Source organism: Malus sylvestris, chromosome 10, assembly GCF_916048215.2.
Source record: "Malus sylvestris chromosome 10, drMalSylv7.2, whole genome shotgun sequence".
Taxonomy (NCBI): domain Eukaryota; kingdom Viridiplantae; phylum Streptophyta; class Magnoliopsida; order Rosales; family Rosaceae; genus Malus; species Malus sylvestris.
The window spans coordinates 7,279,985-7,299,632 of NC_062269.1; the positions used below are offsets into that span (position 1 = coordinate 7,279,985).

The 19,648-nt window shown below is 35.0% G+C and overlaps 2 protein-coding genes across 22 annotated transcripts in view; both read right to left on the bottom strand.

The window, feature by feature from the left end:
* Positions 1-4,290: 4,290 nt before the first annotated feature.
* LOC126586220 (uncharacterized) lies at positions 4,291-6,072 on the bottom strand. Its single transcript, XM_050250953.1, has one exon. It carries the CDS (start codon positions 5,920-5,922, stop codon positions 4,519-4,521), a length of 1,404 nt encoding a protein of 467 aa, XP_050106910.1. The 5' UTR covers positions 5,923-6,072; the 3' UTR covers positions 4,291-4,518.
* Positions 6,073-15,907: 9,835 nt separating this feature from the next.
* The window catches only part of LOC126586223 (phosphoglycerate mutase-like protein 1), a 53,846-nt gene continuing 50,105 nt past the window's right edge, over positions 15,908-19,648 (bottom strand). For 11 of the 21 annotated variants that reach the window (XM_050250988.1, XM_050250980.1, XM_050250987.1 and 8 more), the window contains 8 exons: positions 19,187-19,294; positions 18,955-19,034; positions 17,683-17,845; positions 17,092-17,166; positions 16,841-16,929; positions 16,484-16,603; positions 16,323-16,367; positions 15,908-16,251 (listed from right to left, as the gene is read on the bottom strand). In XM_050250988.1, the coding sequence (XP_050106945.1) occupies positions 16,155-16,251; positions 16,323-16,367; positions 16,484-16,603; positions 16,841-16,929; positions 17,092-17,166; positions 17,683-17,845; positions 18,955-19,034; positions 19,187-19,294 (777 nt within the window). In that variant the 3' untranslated portion in view covers positions 15,908-16,154. Of the gene's footprint in view, positions 16,252-16,322; positions 16,368-16,483; positions 16,604-16,840; positions 16,930-17,091; positions 17,167-17,682; positions 17,846-18,954; positions 19,035-19,115; positions 19,295-19,648 lie in introns of those variants that run through there. The other 10 variants (XM_050250982.1, XM_050250998.1, XM_050251000.1 and 7 more) reach the window with 4 other exon arrangements.

Genomic DNA, 19,648 nt, shown 5'->3' on the forward strand with positions numbered 1-19,648 from the left:
ACAGGCCAGGAACACGGTTCCACCTGATATCTTTTTGTTTTCCTCCACCTCCACATAAGTGAATTCCCTGAACTCATCCTCCCTTCTTGTTCTTAGAAAGGATGAGGTGCCACTAGGGCATTAGGTATTGACACCTAGAAACAGTTCTAGTGTTTATTGTTCTCTCCTTTTCCATGGCTTTTTTGGCTGCGTGATTGTTTTCTTCCGAGCAATTTACTCGTTCGTTGTGGAAGAAATAACAATCTCCAAGTGGAATTGTGGGTGTTTTCTTACCTTCTAGAATTATAGCTATTGTTACTGGCAGTCATGAATGGTCATCTTGTATTTGCTCTCCTAACACCAATTAGAGCAGGACGGGACTTGTTTCAAGTGCAAATAGCAGCATCCTAAGGGTCTGTTTGGTATCCTATTGAAAAATTTTCATCATTTTTATAACATTTCTTAAGAACATGAACATCTCTTGAAAACAGTTTTCTTTAAGACTTAAAAACTTGTTTGGTATGAGATTTAAAATTGTTTTTAAATTTTAAAATTTAAACTGGACAAAGAAGTCCAAAGAGAGAGGTCGCAAAAGAGGGAGAAAGAGGATAGAGGATGGAAAAAAAAGCGAGGATTGGAGAAGTGAGAAAGAAGAGAGGATCCGAGGAGATAAAAAGGAGGAGAGAGAAGAAAAAGAGAGATTCGGAGTGAGAGGGGAGGGGGGGGAGAGAAAAAATGAGCGGGTTTAAGTTAACTCTTCCAAGTAAAGGGGTTACAAACGCAACCATTGCCATTAGAATAGTACTAATCTATTCAAGGATGGCTGTTTATTTTGGGACAAGGATTGTCTGCTCTCTCACTTTTGGTGCCCTCACGTGCCCGTCTATTTGTGTGGTCACAGTTAAGCCACGTCAAACATTTTTTATTACTATTTATTTTTTTGTTATTATCTCTATAAAAAAAATAATATAAAATGTTGACGTGGGTTAACCGTGACCATACAAAACAGGAGGGCATCGGAAATAGGAGGGCAGACAATCCATGTCCCTTTTTTTGCGTAGGATAACTAATAATGGAATGCTAATCAGGTGGATTAGTCACTTAATCAGGCCATGAAGGTGATGGTATGTATGCTATTGAAAGACCTGATTGATACGTTTTCTGCTTTGCCCCACTCAAATTATGGTTGATTGCATCCGGCAGATGGTATTTGACGAGACATCCACGCATTCATTTTAATAATTCTCGCACTCGTTTATTCCTTTTTATAATTTTCAGACTCGTTTAAATTGTAGTCATCGTGTCAAATGAACTGGAAATGATCAAAATGACATGTGAGAGCACCTGCCTATACATGTAACTCACTAACATATGAGAGAAATTGGGGGCAATTTTGGCTTTTTATGTCAGTTGGATTGACTTGTACATTCAATATCTCAATGATATTGAACTTTAGAAAATGCGCCTCCATGACATCCTTATTTGTGAGGAAATTGCGGGAGTGAGGGTCAATCAATTTTCATCTCGAACAATGATTTAAGCTCGTAAGAATAAATAGGCACGGCGAAAGTTATAGTTTAACCACTAAAGGACCACTCCTAAATAGGACTTTATAACACAAGATGTTTTAGAAGGAATTGGATGCACTCCGAAATTTAGTATTCGGAGCTTAGGAATAAAAAAATCTAGACTATGCAAACTGAATTTAACAGTTCTTATTAACTCATTCTGTTGGTACACTTCACACAAACAAAATGATTTTTTTTGCCACACAAATCAAATGCTAAAATTTTGGATCTCTAAACTTCGAACACTAACATCTAGAGTGAAACCAATTCCGTTTTAAAGAAGCTCTCCGTTTTAAAGAAGCTCTCGGTTTATTATTGATAGAGAAGATTACAGATGAAAATATAAATAATCCTAGCAAATCCCGGTTGAGAAAGGAAAATAAAACGGGGAATTAAATAAATAACTTTGTACCTTGAAAATTGTTGTCCTACGAAACATCATAAAAACGTCAAAATCTACTTTTGTGTCATGGTGAAGTGACAACTTGAAATCATCACCTCATTTCCTTTGCGGAAATTTATTATCGTTAGAGTGAACTCCAAAAATTCAAATACACTGTTCAACGTAGGATTTCATGATAGATCTGGATTGTCTGCCTTCCTCATCCCATATCATTTTATTTTTGTGGTCACGGTTAAACCACATCAATATTTTATATTGATTTTTTTATAGAAATAAAAAGATAAAAAGCAATGAGAATATAAAATATTGACGTGGCTTAACCGTGACCACAGAAATAGAAGGGTATAGGATGGGAGAGGGCAAACAATCCAGGTCCTTTCATGATTCACATTATACATCACGTTAACATTTCGAGCTTAAGATAAGGTCTTTTTGTAATACAAATCACTTAGTAAAGATTATATATGCAAAAAAGAAAATAAAATTAAAATCGTTTAGTTAATTAATTATAATAAATAGAATAATTTTTTCGTAATACTTTTTTTAATTTTGAACATTTAATTTCATATAATTCGATGACTAAATGATCTTGTATTTTATTTTATTTACTTTCAAATATTATGTTTACGTAGTGTTTTATAAATAAAATAAACGGTTTTGATAAAGCAAAAACATCCGTTAAACAAACACGAAACGTTTTGAGGAAGACCTCCTATAAAACTTTAAAGTAGCTAAACATTGTTCTATTGATAATAATGCAACATAGAAGTAGTGAATCAAATTTTGAAAAGGAAATATAATGAATGACAACCTAACACTAACATGTAGCTGCACCCAATTGGTCTAAACAATAAAACTTTCCACAGCCTTGTTAAATATGTATATCAACTAATTGTGTCAATTGTGTGAATGGAGACATTATGATGATGGACAGTTGCAAGGAAAATAAGATAAGAAAGGGACTCCTCATACATGATTTATCCTTACCTTTTGCTTGAATTCAAAGAAACAAACCACGTGGCAACTTCCAAATGCCTAGTGGGACAGATATTTTTTTGGTATACTAAGTATCACAATATAATTAGTTAGATATTTACACCTCAACACTCCGTTGAAGTACGACGAGAGGAAATGACGACATATATCTATACTATCATTAAGAAAACCATATTTGTCAACTTTTTTCCTCTTTTTTTCTTATTTTACCCCTACTTTTTATACACACTATTGACAAAAAGGAGGGCAAAATAGTAATTTTGTACATTTTGACAAAATGACAATCATATTTCTATTTTTCCTATTTTACCCTCTTTTTTTGAGATGATGACGATCACATTTTTCTAATTTTACCCTCACTTTTGATACACAATATTTATATAAGGAAGACAAAACAGTAATTATGTAATATTAAAAAAATATGCACTTACTAAGAGAAATTGTTCACACACAAAATGTGCTCTCCGCTGTTATTTACAATAAGTTTTATGATGCCGATGTGTTTTTATTGTGAACAAGCTTTTGGGAACTTGAATGGACAATTTTGGATAGGACAAATACACATTATTTGCATATCAACCAGGTTATTTTGTTTATTTGCATTTGGCAGCAGAATATAATACATAATACATTGCAGATGTACAAATAATTTGTTATTGATGTTTTGTTTTATTTCGAAATAATACCTTGTTTAAAGAGTCAATTTCAAGAAAACAAAGAAGAGAAGAAGAATTCCTACGTTCCCAAGTCCTTTTGGCTGTGCTCTCTCCACCTCTCTTAACAGAGATTCTAATTGATTTGCAAGTCGGTCCCTTGCTTTAGTTTGAGACCGGCGACAGCCTCTCCCCCTCCTCTAACCTATCCATCTCCTTAGCCTCTCCCCGTCCCCGTGCCTCCCATCCCCCGACTTTTGCGGCAGAATTGTACTGGCGGTGCTTGTGCTAGTCTGCGTGTGTTTGTGATAGCCAATGGAGGTATTATTATTAATGCTTGCTTGTGCAAACCAAACCAGATAAAATTAATCGCTATCGTTTCATTTCGCAAAAACAATAAAACATAAAAATTAATAATTAATGAGAGTATAGGATTATATTTGCGCTTCTAAAATTCTCAAGATCGCAAGCAATTGACTAGAGTTGCAAAGTTCAACACGGAACATGAATAAGATTATTCTACTTACTTCATTATTAAAGTTTTCATTGCCCCGGCCCCCCCAAATAAAAATTTGCATAAACATTAGTACTTCAAATTCAAATTAGACGAGTAATATTTTTGTCAAAATTTGAAGAAATCTCAAAGTTCAAATTCGAACTTCTAAAACTAATTACTAACTAACAACCGAGGTTTAAATAAACACACAAAGCATAAAGCCATTAATCTCTCTCTAGTAAACCATACAACAAATACAAGGAAAAACTGATCAGATCTTCGACTATTTAATCAAAATATGAGATGAACAAGATCATAACTAAATGTCAAATTACCAACAAAAACAAGGAACCAACTTTCAAATTTATGTCGTCATATATAATATTTTCAATATCATAAAAGAAGCTGCTAAATAATTCACATTCACACTGAAGCTTGTGGGAGCTTTGAACCCACCACCTTACCCTCCTGACCCAACCCGCCGGCCGCTCGCATTTCTCCGCCGACCCCCGCGGGGCCCACTGCTTGATACGCCTGCTGCTGTTGCTGCACAACCCCTCCCGGCGCGGTATAGTATACCTGCCTCCCCGTCGTGCTATCGTACGCCACCTGTGTATATGGTGTTGTGTCGGCGTACGTCGCCACGTATTTTGGCGGCTGTGGCGGGAGAGTAGTCGGCTGCTGCTGCTGCTGCTGCGGTTGTGGCACTACATTGTACATCTGCGGCTGTTCCCGGTAAATCTCAGACCCCATTCGCTGCTGCACTTGGTAATACCCTTGACCCGGTGGCCCGGTTACCGGTCGCACCATCGGTGGCTGTGCGTGGTACACTGCCCCACCTCCGGGAGCGGATGTAAACATGTACATCGGCTGTTCCGGAGCTCCCGTCCCCGGAAACCCCCCGCTTGTAACCTGCTTCTCCGGCCAGTAGCCAGCTGGCGGGGCAGCCGTCACCGGAGGAGCCTTCTCCGGCATCTTCTGTACGTAATAATCGCCGGCGCCGGTATAGCCTCCCACGAGATTGTCATCGTTCTTTCTCCTGTACATAGCTTGCTGATCTTGTTCCCCGATTTGTAGCCTCTGCAATTGCCTCTGGAACTCCACCGAAGTCACCACTGGATCCGATCCGATAACCCGGTCTACGTGGCCCGATCTGACAAACTCAGGAGGCGGCGCAACTTGTCCCGGTATCGTAGGCGCTGGAGGAGGAGGAAGCGACACGACAGCAGGGACGCCACCCTTTTCCATGCCGAAGAGAAAGTCGACATTATTTTCGACCGGAGGCTTGGAATTCTGGTCGGGCGCCTGGGTGGGACCCGAATTAAGAGCCTCGACGAACCGATCCTTATCGGACCTTCCATCATCCGATCCGAAGCCACCGTTGGGGCTGGCATTAAAGAGGAACAATCTCATGCGGGCGGGCCTACCGGAAGCCCGGTAGAGGCGATCGTACTCGTGCATCATGTGCTCCAAGTCGTCGTCGTTGGTAACGGAGATCAAGGCGTCGAGGTCTTCGCCGGGGAGTTGGTACTTGAACGACACGTCGTACTCGGAGAGGGAGGAGAGCTTGGAAATGATGGCGGCGAACTTGATGTTGCGATCAACGGCGAAAATCTTGGTCTCGCCGCCGACGTAGCAGAGCTGGTTGTCGTGCGGGCGAGGGAGGATCTTTCCGCCGTAGCTGCACATGAACTTGGCCTTGTAATTTTGGGTCTGAGGATTGGCTGGGTCCACCTCCCATGGCGGAGTGTTCTCGAAATCGATATCTCGGGAACGTGGGGACGAGTTACCAGACTCGGGATAGGAGCCGTACGAGTAGTTTTCCATTGTTATGGCGATGAAGGCTTGGGTGCTATGAAGAGAGAGAGAGAGAGAGAGAGAGGTTACTGGGTTTCTGAGTCGGGGAAAGAAAGAGGAAGGTTAAAGACGAAGTGGTGGATATTTTAATTAATTTTTTTCGTTTTTTCTCAAGATCTTTTATTTGGGTTTTGATAAGCTTCACCTGAGGGATTTTTTTATGACAAACCCTCAGTTGGTATCGGCTTACAAAAGAGTAACTTTTTGCAATTAATATTACGGCAGTATTACAATAATAAATACGTAACTATTTGATAGTAAATAAAAGAGATATATAAAACAAGAGTTTGAGTTTTAACGATAAGGGCAAAATAAAGAGTAAAGTAAATAATATTATGATTGAATTTTTAGTGTAAAAATATGATTTTTCGTTAAAGTAAACAGTACCGGAAGCTTTTCGTTAAAATTCTCTAAAACAAAACTTCAAAGTATAACACGTAACAAATACCGTGGTCTTCGAGAAATATTTTAATATGTCATAATTAGAAAAACATTTAAAAGAATTTTCTCCAATTATATAAGAACATGTAACTTATGGCTTTGTGTTTTAATCACACTTAAAAATATAGTGTTATTTGCATACTTATTTTTATCTCTTACGTATTTTTTTTAATTTTGATCATCAATATTTTTTAATTCATTTAATCTAATACTCAAAAATTAAAAAAAATATATGTTAGAAATAAAAATAAGTGTACTAGCACTATCCAAAATTTCTGGTCATTGACAGGAGATGGGCGTGGTGATTGGCGCAGGTGGCAGTGAAGGGTTGGGTTGCGAGGGTGTGAGGTGAGTAGGAGATGGACTTTTGGGGAAGGGGTGGGGCCACTGAGTGTGGAGCAGGAAGGTGATAAGAGAGTGATGGGTTGACGGGGATTGGAATAAATGCCAATCGAAGTGAAACAGCAAAACAATGACCAAGATTCTCTACCTTCTTAGCCCCAGTTTGGGGTTGAGGTGATTTTAAAAAAAGCTCATATGAAAAAAAGTTGGGAGTGTTTTTGGTGTTTGGTAAACTTAAAAAAAATGGCTTATTTTGGAAGCTGCTGTGAGAATAAGCTGAAATCAAAGGAAAAAGCTGAAGCTGCAATTTGTAGCTTTGGAAAACTGGCTTTTTTTCAAAGCACATAGAACTACAGTGCTCCTTTAATGAAAAGATCCACTATCAGACTGTTTTTTTTTTCAAAAGCACTTTTACAAAAAAGTTTACCAAACACTCTGCTGATTTATTTCACAGCCGCTTATTTTCACAGCACAGCCGCTTATTCTCACAGCAGCTTTTTTTCAAAGCACAGCAATACCAAACCAGCCCTTAATCTCTTTATCCTCTCATCATTTTTTATTTAAATCATTACGGTTAAGTTACGTCAATATTTTATATTAATTATTTTATAAAAATAATAAAATAAAAAGTAATGCGTGAGAAAAATGAATGAGATTAGAAGGGTAGGGAATCATCATCTCTAAAACAAAAGAAACCACAGCTAATAACTGCAGTGATTCATGATTGTTGAAGCAGGTTCAAAGTTATGCTCATCGTACCACGTTCTAGAAAGCAAGAAATCCAAAATTCAATTCAATTTAAAAATAATAAACCCTGGTTAATTATTTCTTCATTAAAAAAATGATTTACTTGGAAAACTCACGGATCTTGGTTGCATTATAATGTTAACAAATATTTGTACAGGAATAAATCGGAGTTTATTCAAACATCAACTGTCACATTACATGAGCTAAAAATATGATCTAAAAACGTAGTTTCTCTAACATTTTCTTTATTTAATTGTTGTTTTCTTAACTTTTGGTCAAGTAGAATTGATTTATCGTTTGTGTCATGTGTTTGTGAAGCGATTCCTACCCAGTTTTTTTTCTTCTATACACTTTATTTAATTTGAACTTTCGAATTGATGAAACCAGCTAAACATGTGTTTGTAGAATGAGAAAAAATGTGTGCTGATGTCATTTCTCAAATTTGATCTAATCAAACGTAAACTATATATGTTGCAAAATTGTCAATAATAACCACATATACATTCAAATTGAATGATCGTAGTAAACATTATTGAAACACATATATGAAAGGAAAAATGAAAAAAAAAAAACACATTAAGCATGATTGTTTGTGTCTTGTAGAAACATATCAGGGGCGTATATGTGTATGGCACAATTTAGAAGCAGCATACTAAAGATATGCTTCAATTATTTTGCATGTGTCCAAAATATGAGAAATTATGTCAACAAAGGCACTACATCCTCCACGCAAAAGCAACTCTTAGACGTGACAACTATATATTAACAACAAGCTTCCAAAATTCAAGTTTTAATCAGAATCTCAAACTATGTGGAGCCATACTATGATTTTTTTTCTTTCAATTAAGAAGTGTTAGTAACAGCTTTTGTAATAATTAACTTTAATCGGTTCATGTTCAGGTCCATAATTGTACTAGTATAAGTAAGACGAAGATGTTCGACATAGCACCACTATAAAAACGAAAGATGATTGCTCAAGTCAGTTGAGAGATCTGACAATTTTCTAGCATGGAGCTTCAAGAATAGGTTTGTTTAGGCGCAACTTCGAGCCACCGCCTTTGGCCACCGACGAGTGTTTGGGTAAAGTGCTTTTCAACCATTCTCCAACGAGCATTGCTCTCGAGACGCGTTGGCTTGGAAAATCATGCAAGTAGCTCATTGTAAGTGTTACTTTATTTCTACATATCGAATGGATAATGGAAGAATAGCTTATAGGTCGTATCTACGTGTTCGGTCCATTATATGATAAGGCGTTGAGGGAAAGAGACCAAGACTTTTGGGGCTCACTTGGGGCTCATTTTAAGAGTTTGAATACCCCTTATTAAGGATAAAAGTATGCTACATTTTCTATAGAGCTATAGTAATCCACATCAAATATATACATGAGACCACTAAAGTGGACGTAACTCATTTTAAGGGTGAACCACTTAAATCATACTGTCAATTATATAGCTTACCGTACTGATCCCAGTTTTAAGGGTTAAGAATGGTGTTATTAACTTATTAATTATGATATTAGGGACTCGGTATTAGCATTCCTAACATTCAATATCTACAAAGAAAAATAATTTTTTTTTAACAAACAATATTATATACACTAAGGAGGTGGGAGAGTGGGTTAAGCCAGCTTCACAATAAGCTAGCAATAATGTGATTCAAATTCGTCTTTGGCGAAAATCGAACCTAAGACATCTCACTTACAAATGAAGATAAATACTACTAACAATAACAATTTCCTTATATTATTCAAATGATAAAACATAGATTTAATTTTTATTAGTATGCTCTATATGTGAGACATATAAATCATATAGTTCACCCTTACTATAACAAGTAAAATGACATGTCAAGTGACTTGTGTTCTTGGTATTCGTAAAAATTTCTCTTCTAACTATAATATACACATACAACAAAGTATTAGACACAAAACTAATCAATCTACTAATCATCTCTCTAAGTGAATCTCAAGTACAATAATTTTCTATCTGTATTCATTGGAAGGGTTAAATTAACTAACACGTGTTTAACCGGGTGAGATTTTTTTTATATTAGTATTTTGGATGAGCATAGAAAAGTGTAAAGAACAGTTACACTATGTTTGGATGAAGAAATTTAAGTTTACTAATGAATTTTAAAATGACAGGATTTTATTTTCTAGAATTTGTGAATTTTCTTATTTGGTTAACCTAAAAGAACAATGGAATTGAATATGGAATTTGTTATTTTTAAACTCTCAATCATAGAAATTGAGAAATGACACATATACATGAAATTTAAACTTGGGAATTGGAGGTCCCAAATTCCAAGTTTTTTTTCCACGCGGAAATTCTAAATTTCTGTAATTATGAATCCAAATAAGGGAATTGGTACATATCAATTTATAAATTCTGACTTTTATCCAAATTCTAAGTTTATTTTTCTCATCCAAATATAGTGTTATTAACAGCGTGAACATAAGTGTTGTATATTATCTGTAATTGGCAGGAATACAATACAACTAGATCTTTCTAGTTGCATGTGCAGTTTTGTAGTTTTATTAACTTTGTGTCTTTCAAATTCATTACTCCCCGATTTTTTAACATTTGAGTCTAGGACTAATTTGAAATGTTTGTCCATTGATAATCTCAATATATATGTTTATTATATTGAGTGCTTCTAACTCAACCAAATAATTGTCAATGGCTCAATGGAATATCTATTAAGAGTTTTTGAATAGAAATTTCATTCCAACTCATTGTTTTACGTTGGTTTTTACTACAATTTCTCACACTTTACAACATTTTATCTATTTTACAAAGTGATACGAGAGATGAACAATGAAGAGCAAAATTGGGCTCAAACCTTGAGTTTGAGCTTGGGGTGTGTGACAATTATTCAATAATGATCTCATTAAATTCGGATTCAATTAATTATTCTTTAAATAAACAGACTCATCTTTTCGGATCAAGCTTGAGATGACGAAAGAATACCAAATCACCACACACCCATTATGAGAAGATGACTCCCAGAAGACACATCCCAAGCTCATACCTATTGCAAACAAGGATATGTGCATTATATATAGATCAATCTGCATAGCTGGTATTTAGAATATAGAAAAAAGAATCCTCCTTTTGAAATACCAAAACCTTCTTGCTGAGAGCACCACAAAGATTTTCGCCAAAAACCAAGTTTTCCAGTACTGAAATCCTAGTTTGATCATTGAATTATGGTAAAGCAGACGTCCGTCGAACTACAAGGATTGAGTAGGGACGAAATTTTGTTTCGAGCATTGCAGTACACTAGCCTTGATCATTGTTTTTACTTTTTTGATGTTAATTTCGTTTATTCATGATCCGTCAATTTATTGAGTTGTGATTATTATTTATTAGCATATTCAAATTTATTCCTATATATATATGTCATTGGTTGTTGATAATTATTGAACAATCGAGGATAATACTTGCATTCTCTTCAAGGAATGTATATATTCAATTTGTATATTCTTATTGTATAAATTTTATACTTAAATTGTTCAAATCTTAATCTTCATTTGAAATGACGGTTATGATCATGCTTTGTGTTTAATTTGGTAATTTTCCTCAAATTATACTACCTAAGTTACAATTTGATATGTATGATTTAAAGATTCACATAGATCTTTTTTCTAATCTGTCTTGTTCTTCCAAAAAAAAAAAGAAAAAAAAAAGAAACTGGTAATAATGAATGAATTAATTATTTAGTGGGCACTGCACTGACTAGAGTTTGTTTTAGTAGGTACAAATTTTTATGGACAAGGTTTTAGTAGGTACAAATGAGAACTTTTTGGCACGAAGCTTCAAGGATAAGCATGTTCACGCGTTTAACTCCGAGCCACTTGTTGGTCATCGATGAGGAAACAAGTCTATGAAGAAACATATATACTGTAAAGCTTAGCTCTGATAAAGTGCTTTGCAACCACTCTCTAACCAGCATTGCGCTTGTTGCGCTCGAGACATGTCAACCTGAGAAATCATGCAAGTAGCTATATGTAAATGTCAATTCCTCTCCACTTGTTGAGTGGATAATGGAGGAATAACTTATAAGTCGTATCCACGTGTTCGACTCATTAAATGATAGAACAGTGAGAGAATTAAGAACCCAAGACTTATGGGACTCACTCATGGCGTATATAAAGGGGTTGAATTCCCCTTATAAGCCTTTGGATCCACAAGGGTAAAATTACACTACTTTTTTCATAGAGCTATTGAAATCCACATGGACTAAATTTGTAGACAAAATTTTATAAACTAAATAACTCGGAAGTTGATAATTAGATTATTACTTAAGTGTTGATTAATATGCTTATATCTCATTGGTGACACATCATTTAGTCTACAATTTAGTCTATCTGGCATTATTTTACACACACACACACACACACACACTACTACAATGGGCGTATCCCATTTGTAAGAATGAACTGCTTAAATCTTCTTGTCAATTATCGAGATTTACATTTTGAGCTTACCAAGGATTGACCGTATTGGTCTTGTGTTTACCTCTCAAATTCGAGTATTAATAGTGATGTTATTAACTTATTAATTACTACGGTTTAGTGGTATTCCTCTTCACTTGTAATTGAGAGGTCTTAGGTTCTCGTCAAAGACGAATTTGAACCATATTATTGCTAGCCCAATTCCCAACCTTCTTAGTATAGATAATATCGTTTGTTAAAAAAAAAAAAATACTATATTAGAAAATTGTTATTGGAATTCCAAACATTTAATATTTAGAAAGAAAAATATTCTTATAAAGAGTGCACAATTACATGTTTGTAATGTCAATAGTAGATTTAATTTTTATTAGTATGCTCTATTAGTGTGAGACATAATCCACTCTTACTATAACAGGCAAAATGACATATTATTCTTAAAAATTTCTTCTTCTAATTACAATGTACAGATATAGCAAAGGTATTAGACACAAAACTAATCAAGCTACTAATCAGGACCGGCCCTGAAGGTAGCCGAGGTAGGCGGTCGCCTAGGGCCCCAGGTTTGGGGGGGGGCCCAAATTTTTTTATATATCCTGTATATAAAATATAAATAAAGAAAGCGTAAGAAACATCAAGATTATTTCGTTGGTGCAATAGAAACGGTTCTACTCCGTTTTCATTGGGGTGGGCAGTTCGAAACACCTTGTAGGCGGCATTAGTTTTTGTTTTTTTCAAATCTATGAAATTAAAGATTAAAATTAAAGATAAATTGCTCTTTAAAAATTTTAAAATTACAAGAATCAAAAGGAGTTAAAATCATTCAACAAATATTAATTTTGAATGAATTTAAAATTTTCAACTTTAGAAAAAAAATAACAAAACTTCATGTTAGTGGGTGGTTTATGTTTAAATTCTTATTTATTTTCAAAAATATTTTAAATAAAAATTGTATAAATAGAAAAAACTTGAGTATCTTAAATAAAAAACATACAAAGGCCAATTGTCACATGCCTACGCGTGTGACAAGAGGCTAGTGAAATTAATGGCCTCAATATGTACAAATGCATTTTTTTTTCTTTTACTTTTGAAAATAACCTAAAAAAATAACAAAAACCAGAATAATCATAACTTTGTAATCATTTTTCTTTCAACTTCCCAGTCTTTCTATTTCTATTGAATGTTTAAGCAACTATCACTTGGTCCTGAAGATTGTAATTTGAGGTAACCATAACTTTGAATTTAAATTTTCTTTTTCAATAATTTATTGTTAAACTAGGTTATTCTAAAATTTGATTCGCTAGTGTGTGTTGATTTTAGAAAGAACACAAGAGAACCACTTGGCGTTGTTGAGTTATTATATTCGTCAATCAAGTTTTATTGTTTTTTACTCTCTTGATCATGAAGTTTTATTGCTCTTCACTCTCAATCTCTTGACTACAAACACTTAGTGCATTTGCGTCTAAAGACATGTGACATGTAATATTAAGTAATGTTAGTATATCTCTTTTCTTTTGATATGAATTTTTAATGATATTCGATGAAGAAATAGACTTTTTATGTAATTAGCGAATTCTTTTTACTACATACCAATATACAAAGAGTCGGAGGTCCGAGAACTTTGGGGCTCCACTTTAAAAACTCGCCTAGGGCCCCCAAATTCTTAGAGCCGGCCCTGCTACTAATCACCTCTTTAAGTGAATCTCACGTACAATAGTTTTCTATTTGTATTCGTTGGGAGGGTTAAGAACGCGAGTTTAATCCGGTGAGATTTTAATAGTAATATTTTGGATGAGCATAGAAAAGTGTAAAGAATAGGTATCAACAGCAAGAACAAAAGTGTTATTTTCTGTAATTGGCAGTATTACAACTCAACCAGATCTTCTAGTTGCATGTGCAGTTTTGTATTTTTAAACTTGTGTCTTGCAAATTCATTACTCCCAGTTTTTTTAATATTTGACATTACCTGATGGAAGTGTGAACCCATAGTTGAAATGTTTGTCTATTTATAATCTCAATGTATATGCTTATTAAATGTTTTATTTCTTAATCTTCATTTGAAATAACGGGTACAATCAGAGGTAAATCTGAGATTTTAGGGGCCTTATGTGAAAATTAAAATGGGGCCTATTTGAACCCTTTTTTTTTTCTTCTATGGTATAATTATGCGTACAAAATTTAGTATAAAAGTCAATTTTGTAACACAATATCGTCTAATGAACAACAAAAATAGAAAAATTTAAAGGAAGGTATATGTCAAAGAAATGAAGTTTTTAACGAAAATAAAAGAAAGTAAAAAGATATAATATTCTCCAAAACAAAAAATAACTTGGGTATTTTTCAAATTTGCACTTAATTAAGTTATGCAATATATATATATATATATTGGGAATATATAGAACTGAAAAAAAAATGTTATGTATATAATTAAAAGTTGGGGCCTCTTGGAGATGAAGAACATTCTGCAGCTGCTCCTTTCACACTCCCCCAAAGTCTCCACTAATTATGATTGTGCTTGTGTTTGATTTGGTAACTTTCCTTAATTTATACTACCTAAGTTTCGGTTTGATATGTATGATTTAAAGATCCACAGAGATCTTCTTTGCAACTTGTTCTTCCAAAAAGAGAGAGAGAGAGAATTGTAACTGGTAATGATGAATTAATTAAGTAATTAGTGGGCACTGCACTAACTAGATTTTGTTTTTGTAGGTACAAGTGAGAACTAAATTCTCGGCGATATTTGCTGAATTGAACATGCCAATGGCAGGCATGCACCATCTTCATGCATGTTCTTCCCATGCATTATGCATATGCTCTATTACTATACTACCTATTTCACAATCTATCTCATGTGTTTAGACTAAGGACCATAAGACATACAATAATATTACCTACATATATATGGCTTGTTTGGAAGTACTTTCAAAATGACTGAAATCGTTTTTAGAGAAAATATTTATGAGTTCCAAAAGTACTGAGGATTAGTTCCAAAAACATTTTCACCAAAAGCGTTTTCAGTCATATTAAAAGCATTTCCAAACGATCTCATAATATAGGGTTTTCTTTTGTTCAAGATTTATAAAATAGGTTTTGTTCAAAAAAAAAAAAAATCTAATATAGGTATTTAGCCTAAAAAATCTCCAGTCACTGATTAGATAAGGGAAAACTTTGAAAGCTTCAAGAGAACTACCAATGGCTTATTTGTAAGTGTTTTTAAAATGACTGGAAACACTTTTAATGAAATTGATTTTGAATTCCAAAAACATTTTAAGTGTTTTTTAGAAGAAACACCAAAAGCTCATTTGGAAGTACAATTAAGCTCAACTCTATTTGAGAAAAAAAAAAACCCAAAACAAAAATAGGATCCAAGTTAAGTACTTCAAGAACCTCAATGGTGTTGAATACAAACTAACCTTTTCATGATTCCCACAAAAGGTCATGTTACAAGGCGCATCGCATAAACAAATTTGAACAAAGTATATTTAAACATCATTTGATAACTATTTCATTTTCAATTATCAATTTTTCATTTTATTGAAAGCTTAAAATTTGTTTAGTAGTTACTTTTAGTTTTTAAACTGAAAGCTTAAAACATAAAATTTGTTTGATAATTGCTTTTAGTTTTCAATTTAAAGAAATAAAAAATAAATTGAATTTTAACATTGCATTTGCATGAAAGTTGTTACGTGTGTTCAAAGTACAACAAAGCAATACAAATCACTTTGAAATGATTTGGACTTTCACATTACCCGTTCAGGTTGAGAAATTAGCTTTTCAAATTAAAACTTGGTAATTAATTTTGGGTGGTGCTACCTAGACACCTATTTTTACTTCTCTCACAACTTTCTCAATTTCTGACAATCGGATCGAACGAATTGAAGAATATCAATAGACAAAAATTAACAAGGGCATGTGGGAGGTAAAAAGGAGTGTGAAAAGAGAGAATTTGGTTTGGCAATCATACTACAGAAGTGTAGAACAATTTTGTCTATAAAATGAGCAAATGCTGAGATAGTTCAAAGACGAATACGCTGATACCGATTACAGTACACTGCTGTTTGTACTTGAAATAACCATTTCCCAGCATCAACCATACAGGTCTCATACAACGCAACCCTGTGCTGCGATCTTTTTCATGGACAATATCCAAATTTGTTCACAACTTCTGGCAGCTTCCTTTCTCTATTGCTATTTACGCTAAGTTCGGTCCTTTTCTTTCTCACGCTTCTTTTTCATCAGCAACATCACTAGGGAGATCCGGCCCCGGAGGAATCCTTCCTGGATAATCAGTTGTTGATAAATCGGTCCCTGTCATACTGGAGAACAAACAGAAATATAAGAATCCTAATCAAACAGAAGGAATCCCTTGCGTAAATCACAAACTCACCTTCTGTCAACAATGATCATGGAGCGAAGTTCGCAATTTGCAAAGCTGCAAGGACATAAAAGAATACGAATGTTGACATGATAATTGTGAAAATAAGTGCTTAACTTTAGTAGTATTGAAACATCTACTAAGCTTGTGATTCTTGTATAGAGTGCACTTACTGTGTGGACATTTCTTTTTTCATCGAAGGATGACAATCATTTCCTAGTGCATTTAGCGTGTGAAACAAGAACCCGTTATGAGTAACAATCGCTATTTCTTTCTCTTTCCTTGTCCACAACCTGTGAAGTGACAAGAAGAAGGCGCCAAACGCATATCAATTCAAACCTGTATAAGTTTGACGACACAAGAAAACAAGCAATAAAAAATTGTATCGATCTTATGGAGGATGAACCTCAAATGGGCTGATAAACTTTAAAACTCAAAATTTTGTGGAAGCGACAAAATATAGCAACACCAACGGAGCATGTGCTCCATATGATGAGCTTCTTGCTTCTGATGGTTATAAGATAAGATACCAGTTCATGAATTTCATTCCCCTAGCTGCAACTTCCTCTGTCGTCTCCCTCACATCGGCCTCCCACAATACATCCTCATCAGTTTCTATCTGTAAAATATAAAGACCATAAGCATACGCATATTGATAACAAAGATATTGAAAAATATTATAACATCCAAATGTACAGCCACCAAAAGATGAAAAGCACCATAAAGTAACTTATAACCACAAATTCCTTCCCCAGTTATCGTTATCTATCCAACTACTTGCCAGAGAAAAATTAACAGCAGGAAATAGAAACTGATAGTTGCTGATATTCCTCCTGCTATCACACGGATGAACGCCCTGCAACCAGAAATTTACAACACAAATTTAAAGCCCTGAGCATCAATATAACATCAAGACTATGCACCAACGCTACTAAGAACCAAGTTCACTATGAGTTCTAACAATTTATAGTTTAACATACAGAAATAAATGCAAAAAGTTTTTCTGGCATCTATTCTTATCAAATTGATAAGAAAAATTATGACATTAAAAAATACTTGGCAAAGACAAGCCAAGTTAACGCACACTACATCACAGCAATGTAACTATCAAGGGACAAATCAAATAAACAAACCTGCCTTAGAAAACTTAGCTTTCTTCCATAGATATTGGAGATAGCCACTAGGTTAATAATGTGCAATAATTGAGGATTCACCCCTTTAATTGAGGATAGACGTTCCTCCCCCGACCCTTGCAAAGCAAGGAGCCTTGTAGGCTTGGGGTCGCCCTTTTAATTGAGGATTCACTCAAGTTCAGTTCAAATAAAAAATAACATCAAAGATGTCAAAACATTTTGGTTCTTAATATACATACCAAATGTTCTCGACAAAGCTCTACTGCAATGATTGGCGGGCAGTTGAGACTTGAAATTGAAGGGCGTTCACTATTTCCTGCATTTTCCACCATTAGAGGCAGCACGTCCATTCCATCCTTGTAACCCTCGCCTCCAAATACTCCAACAGCCGTTTGGAGAGTCCTATTCAGTCAAATCAACTTTAATTACAGCGTAACAGAATCTAAAAATGGAAATGTTCCTCCAGAGAGGAAGAATCTTCCGGATCAGATTAAGCAAGTTCATCAATTGTAACTTGGCTATTGCATTAACAAAGAAAGTTCCAGAAAAACCAAGCTTAATTACAATGAAACAAGTGTAATATATTTCTTTTCTTTTCAGTAGCTTGGAAGAAAAGATAATTTAAGATTTGGCTCAAATTATATCATCTTTTCAACATAAAATAACTAAGAAAAGGCTCCATGCGATAACCTCTACAACCCTAAGTACTAGTTATCATGTACTCTGAATTCCGAATCATAAATAAAAGAAGTTATTTTCCTACTTCTGTCATCTTGTACCAAAGGGGTAGAGGAAGACCATCAAGGACTTTGGAAGAGACTCTAAGAAAAGACTTAGAGTACTTGGATCTAACGGAAGACGTGACAGAGAACCGAGCACAATGGAGCTCTAGGATTCATATAGCCGACCCCACTTAGTGGGAAAAGGCTTTGTTGTTGTCGTTGTTGTTTGTCATCTTGTACCAAGAACTCTGGGAGTTGCTGTCACTGACTACCAGTGTCTATTCATGTCATAGTAAGAATATAATACCCATGTCCCGAAATCAAACGCCAAAAATTTCTCTGAAAAGAAATAGTTATGTTATACAACTTCGAAATTGTTTCTATATGCTAACCAAAAACCTAATAAACAAAAATCTAGACAGAAGAAATTACAGTTTAATATCCAAATGACCCCTCAAATTACCATATTTTTTACTCTAAAAACTACTGTTAAGACCAAGATTCTTGAATACAAGTACAACCCAACCTTTTCGTTTCATCTCTCCTCTCAAGCTCCTGTATACATACAACTTAGTCCAACTAACCAGATTACTCCCTTATAGTTTTTCAATTTTTTTTCCACGAGAAGATTCACGAAACAGATCCTTTTCTACAATGATTTTGTTTGTTGCACTCAACCTTTCAAGCTGAAAATATTTCAACAAAATATAGAGAGATGAATAAAAAGCACTATCCAGGAAACAAAAAGACAGAGAGGTAGGCTAGATTCCACAACTATGGCATAAGTACCTTAGCAAAGGAGATGTGAGGACCAACTCAATCCTCTTGGAAAGCCCACATTCATGAACATGCTTACGCAAATTATCAACCTGCCACCATAGCAACAAAACAATTCATAAAATTATCTTTGATGACAATGTCTTTTGTTTGTAGTAGGAAAATATCGTTACAGGCTTTGTAGTTCTCGAAGTTTTCGTAACATAGCATCTGTAGAAGAAAAAGTCCATGATTTTCTTCCCACCTGCTGCCAGCCTAGTGGAGTAAGTTGTGCATCAAAATATTCAGGTTTCATGTATGCTTTGTAGTTCTTAGCTCCTTCTACATTGTGGATTCCTTGTCCATGCCTCACCTGGATGAACGGATTTGTAAGACCACAATGCAATGATTTCGCGAGACAAAAAGACCAGAAGGAAGATAATCTTGAATGTCCTAACGAAGAAAGTTGAGGTTCCACCATAAAACCAATTGGTAATATGGGGAGTAGCCCAACTTACTTATAAGCCCATGCAAGGCCCCTCCTCCCATCAATGTGGGATACACGCCCCCTCACGTGTGGCGAAATTTCAAGCCTAACACGTAGACAACACAACGGGATGACATGGAGCGCTCCTCCCATCAATGTGCACTCTCAACACGCCCCTCACGTGTGGTGAAATTTCAAGCCTAACACATGGACAACACAACGGGGTGACATGGAGGACGT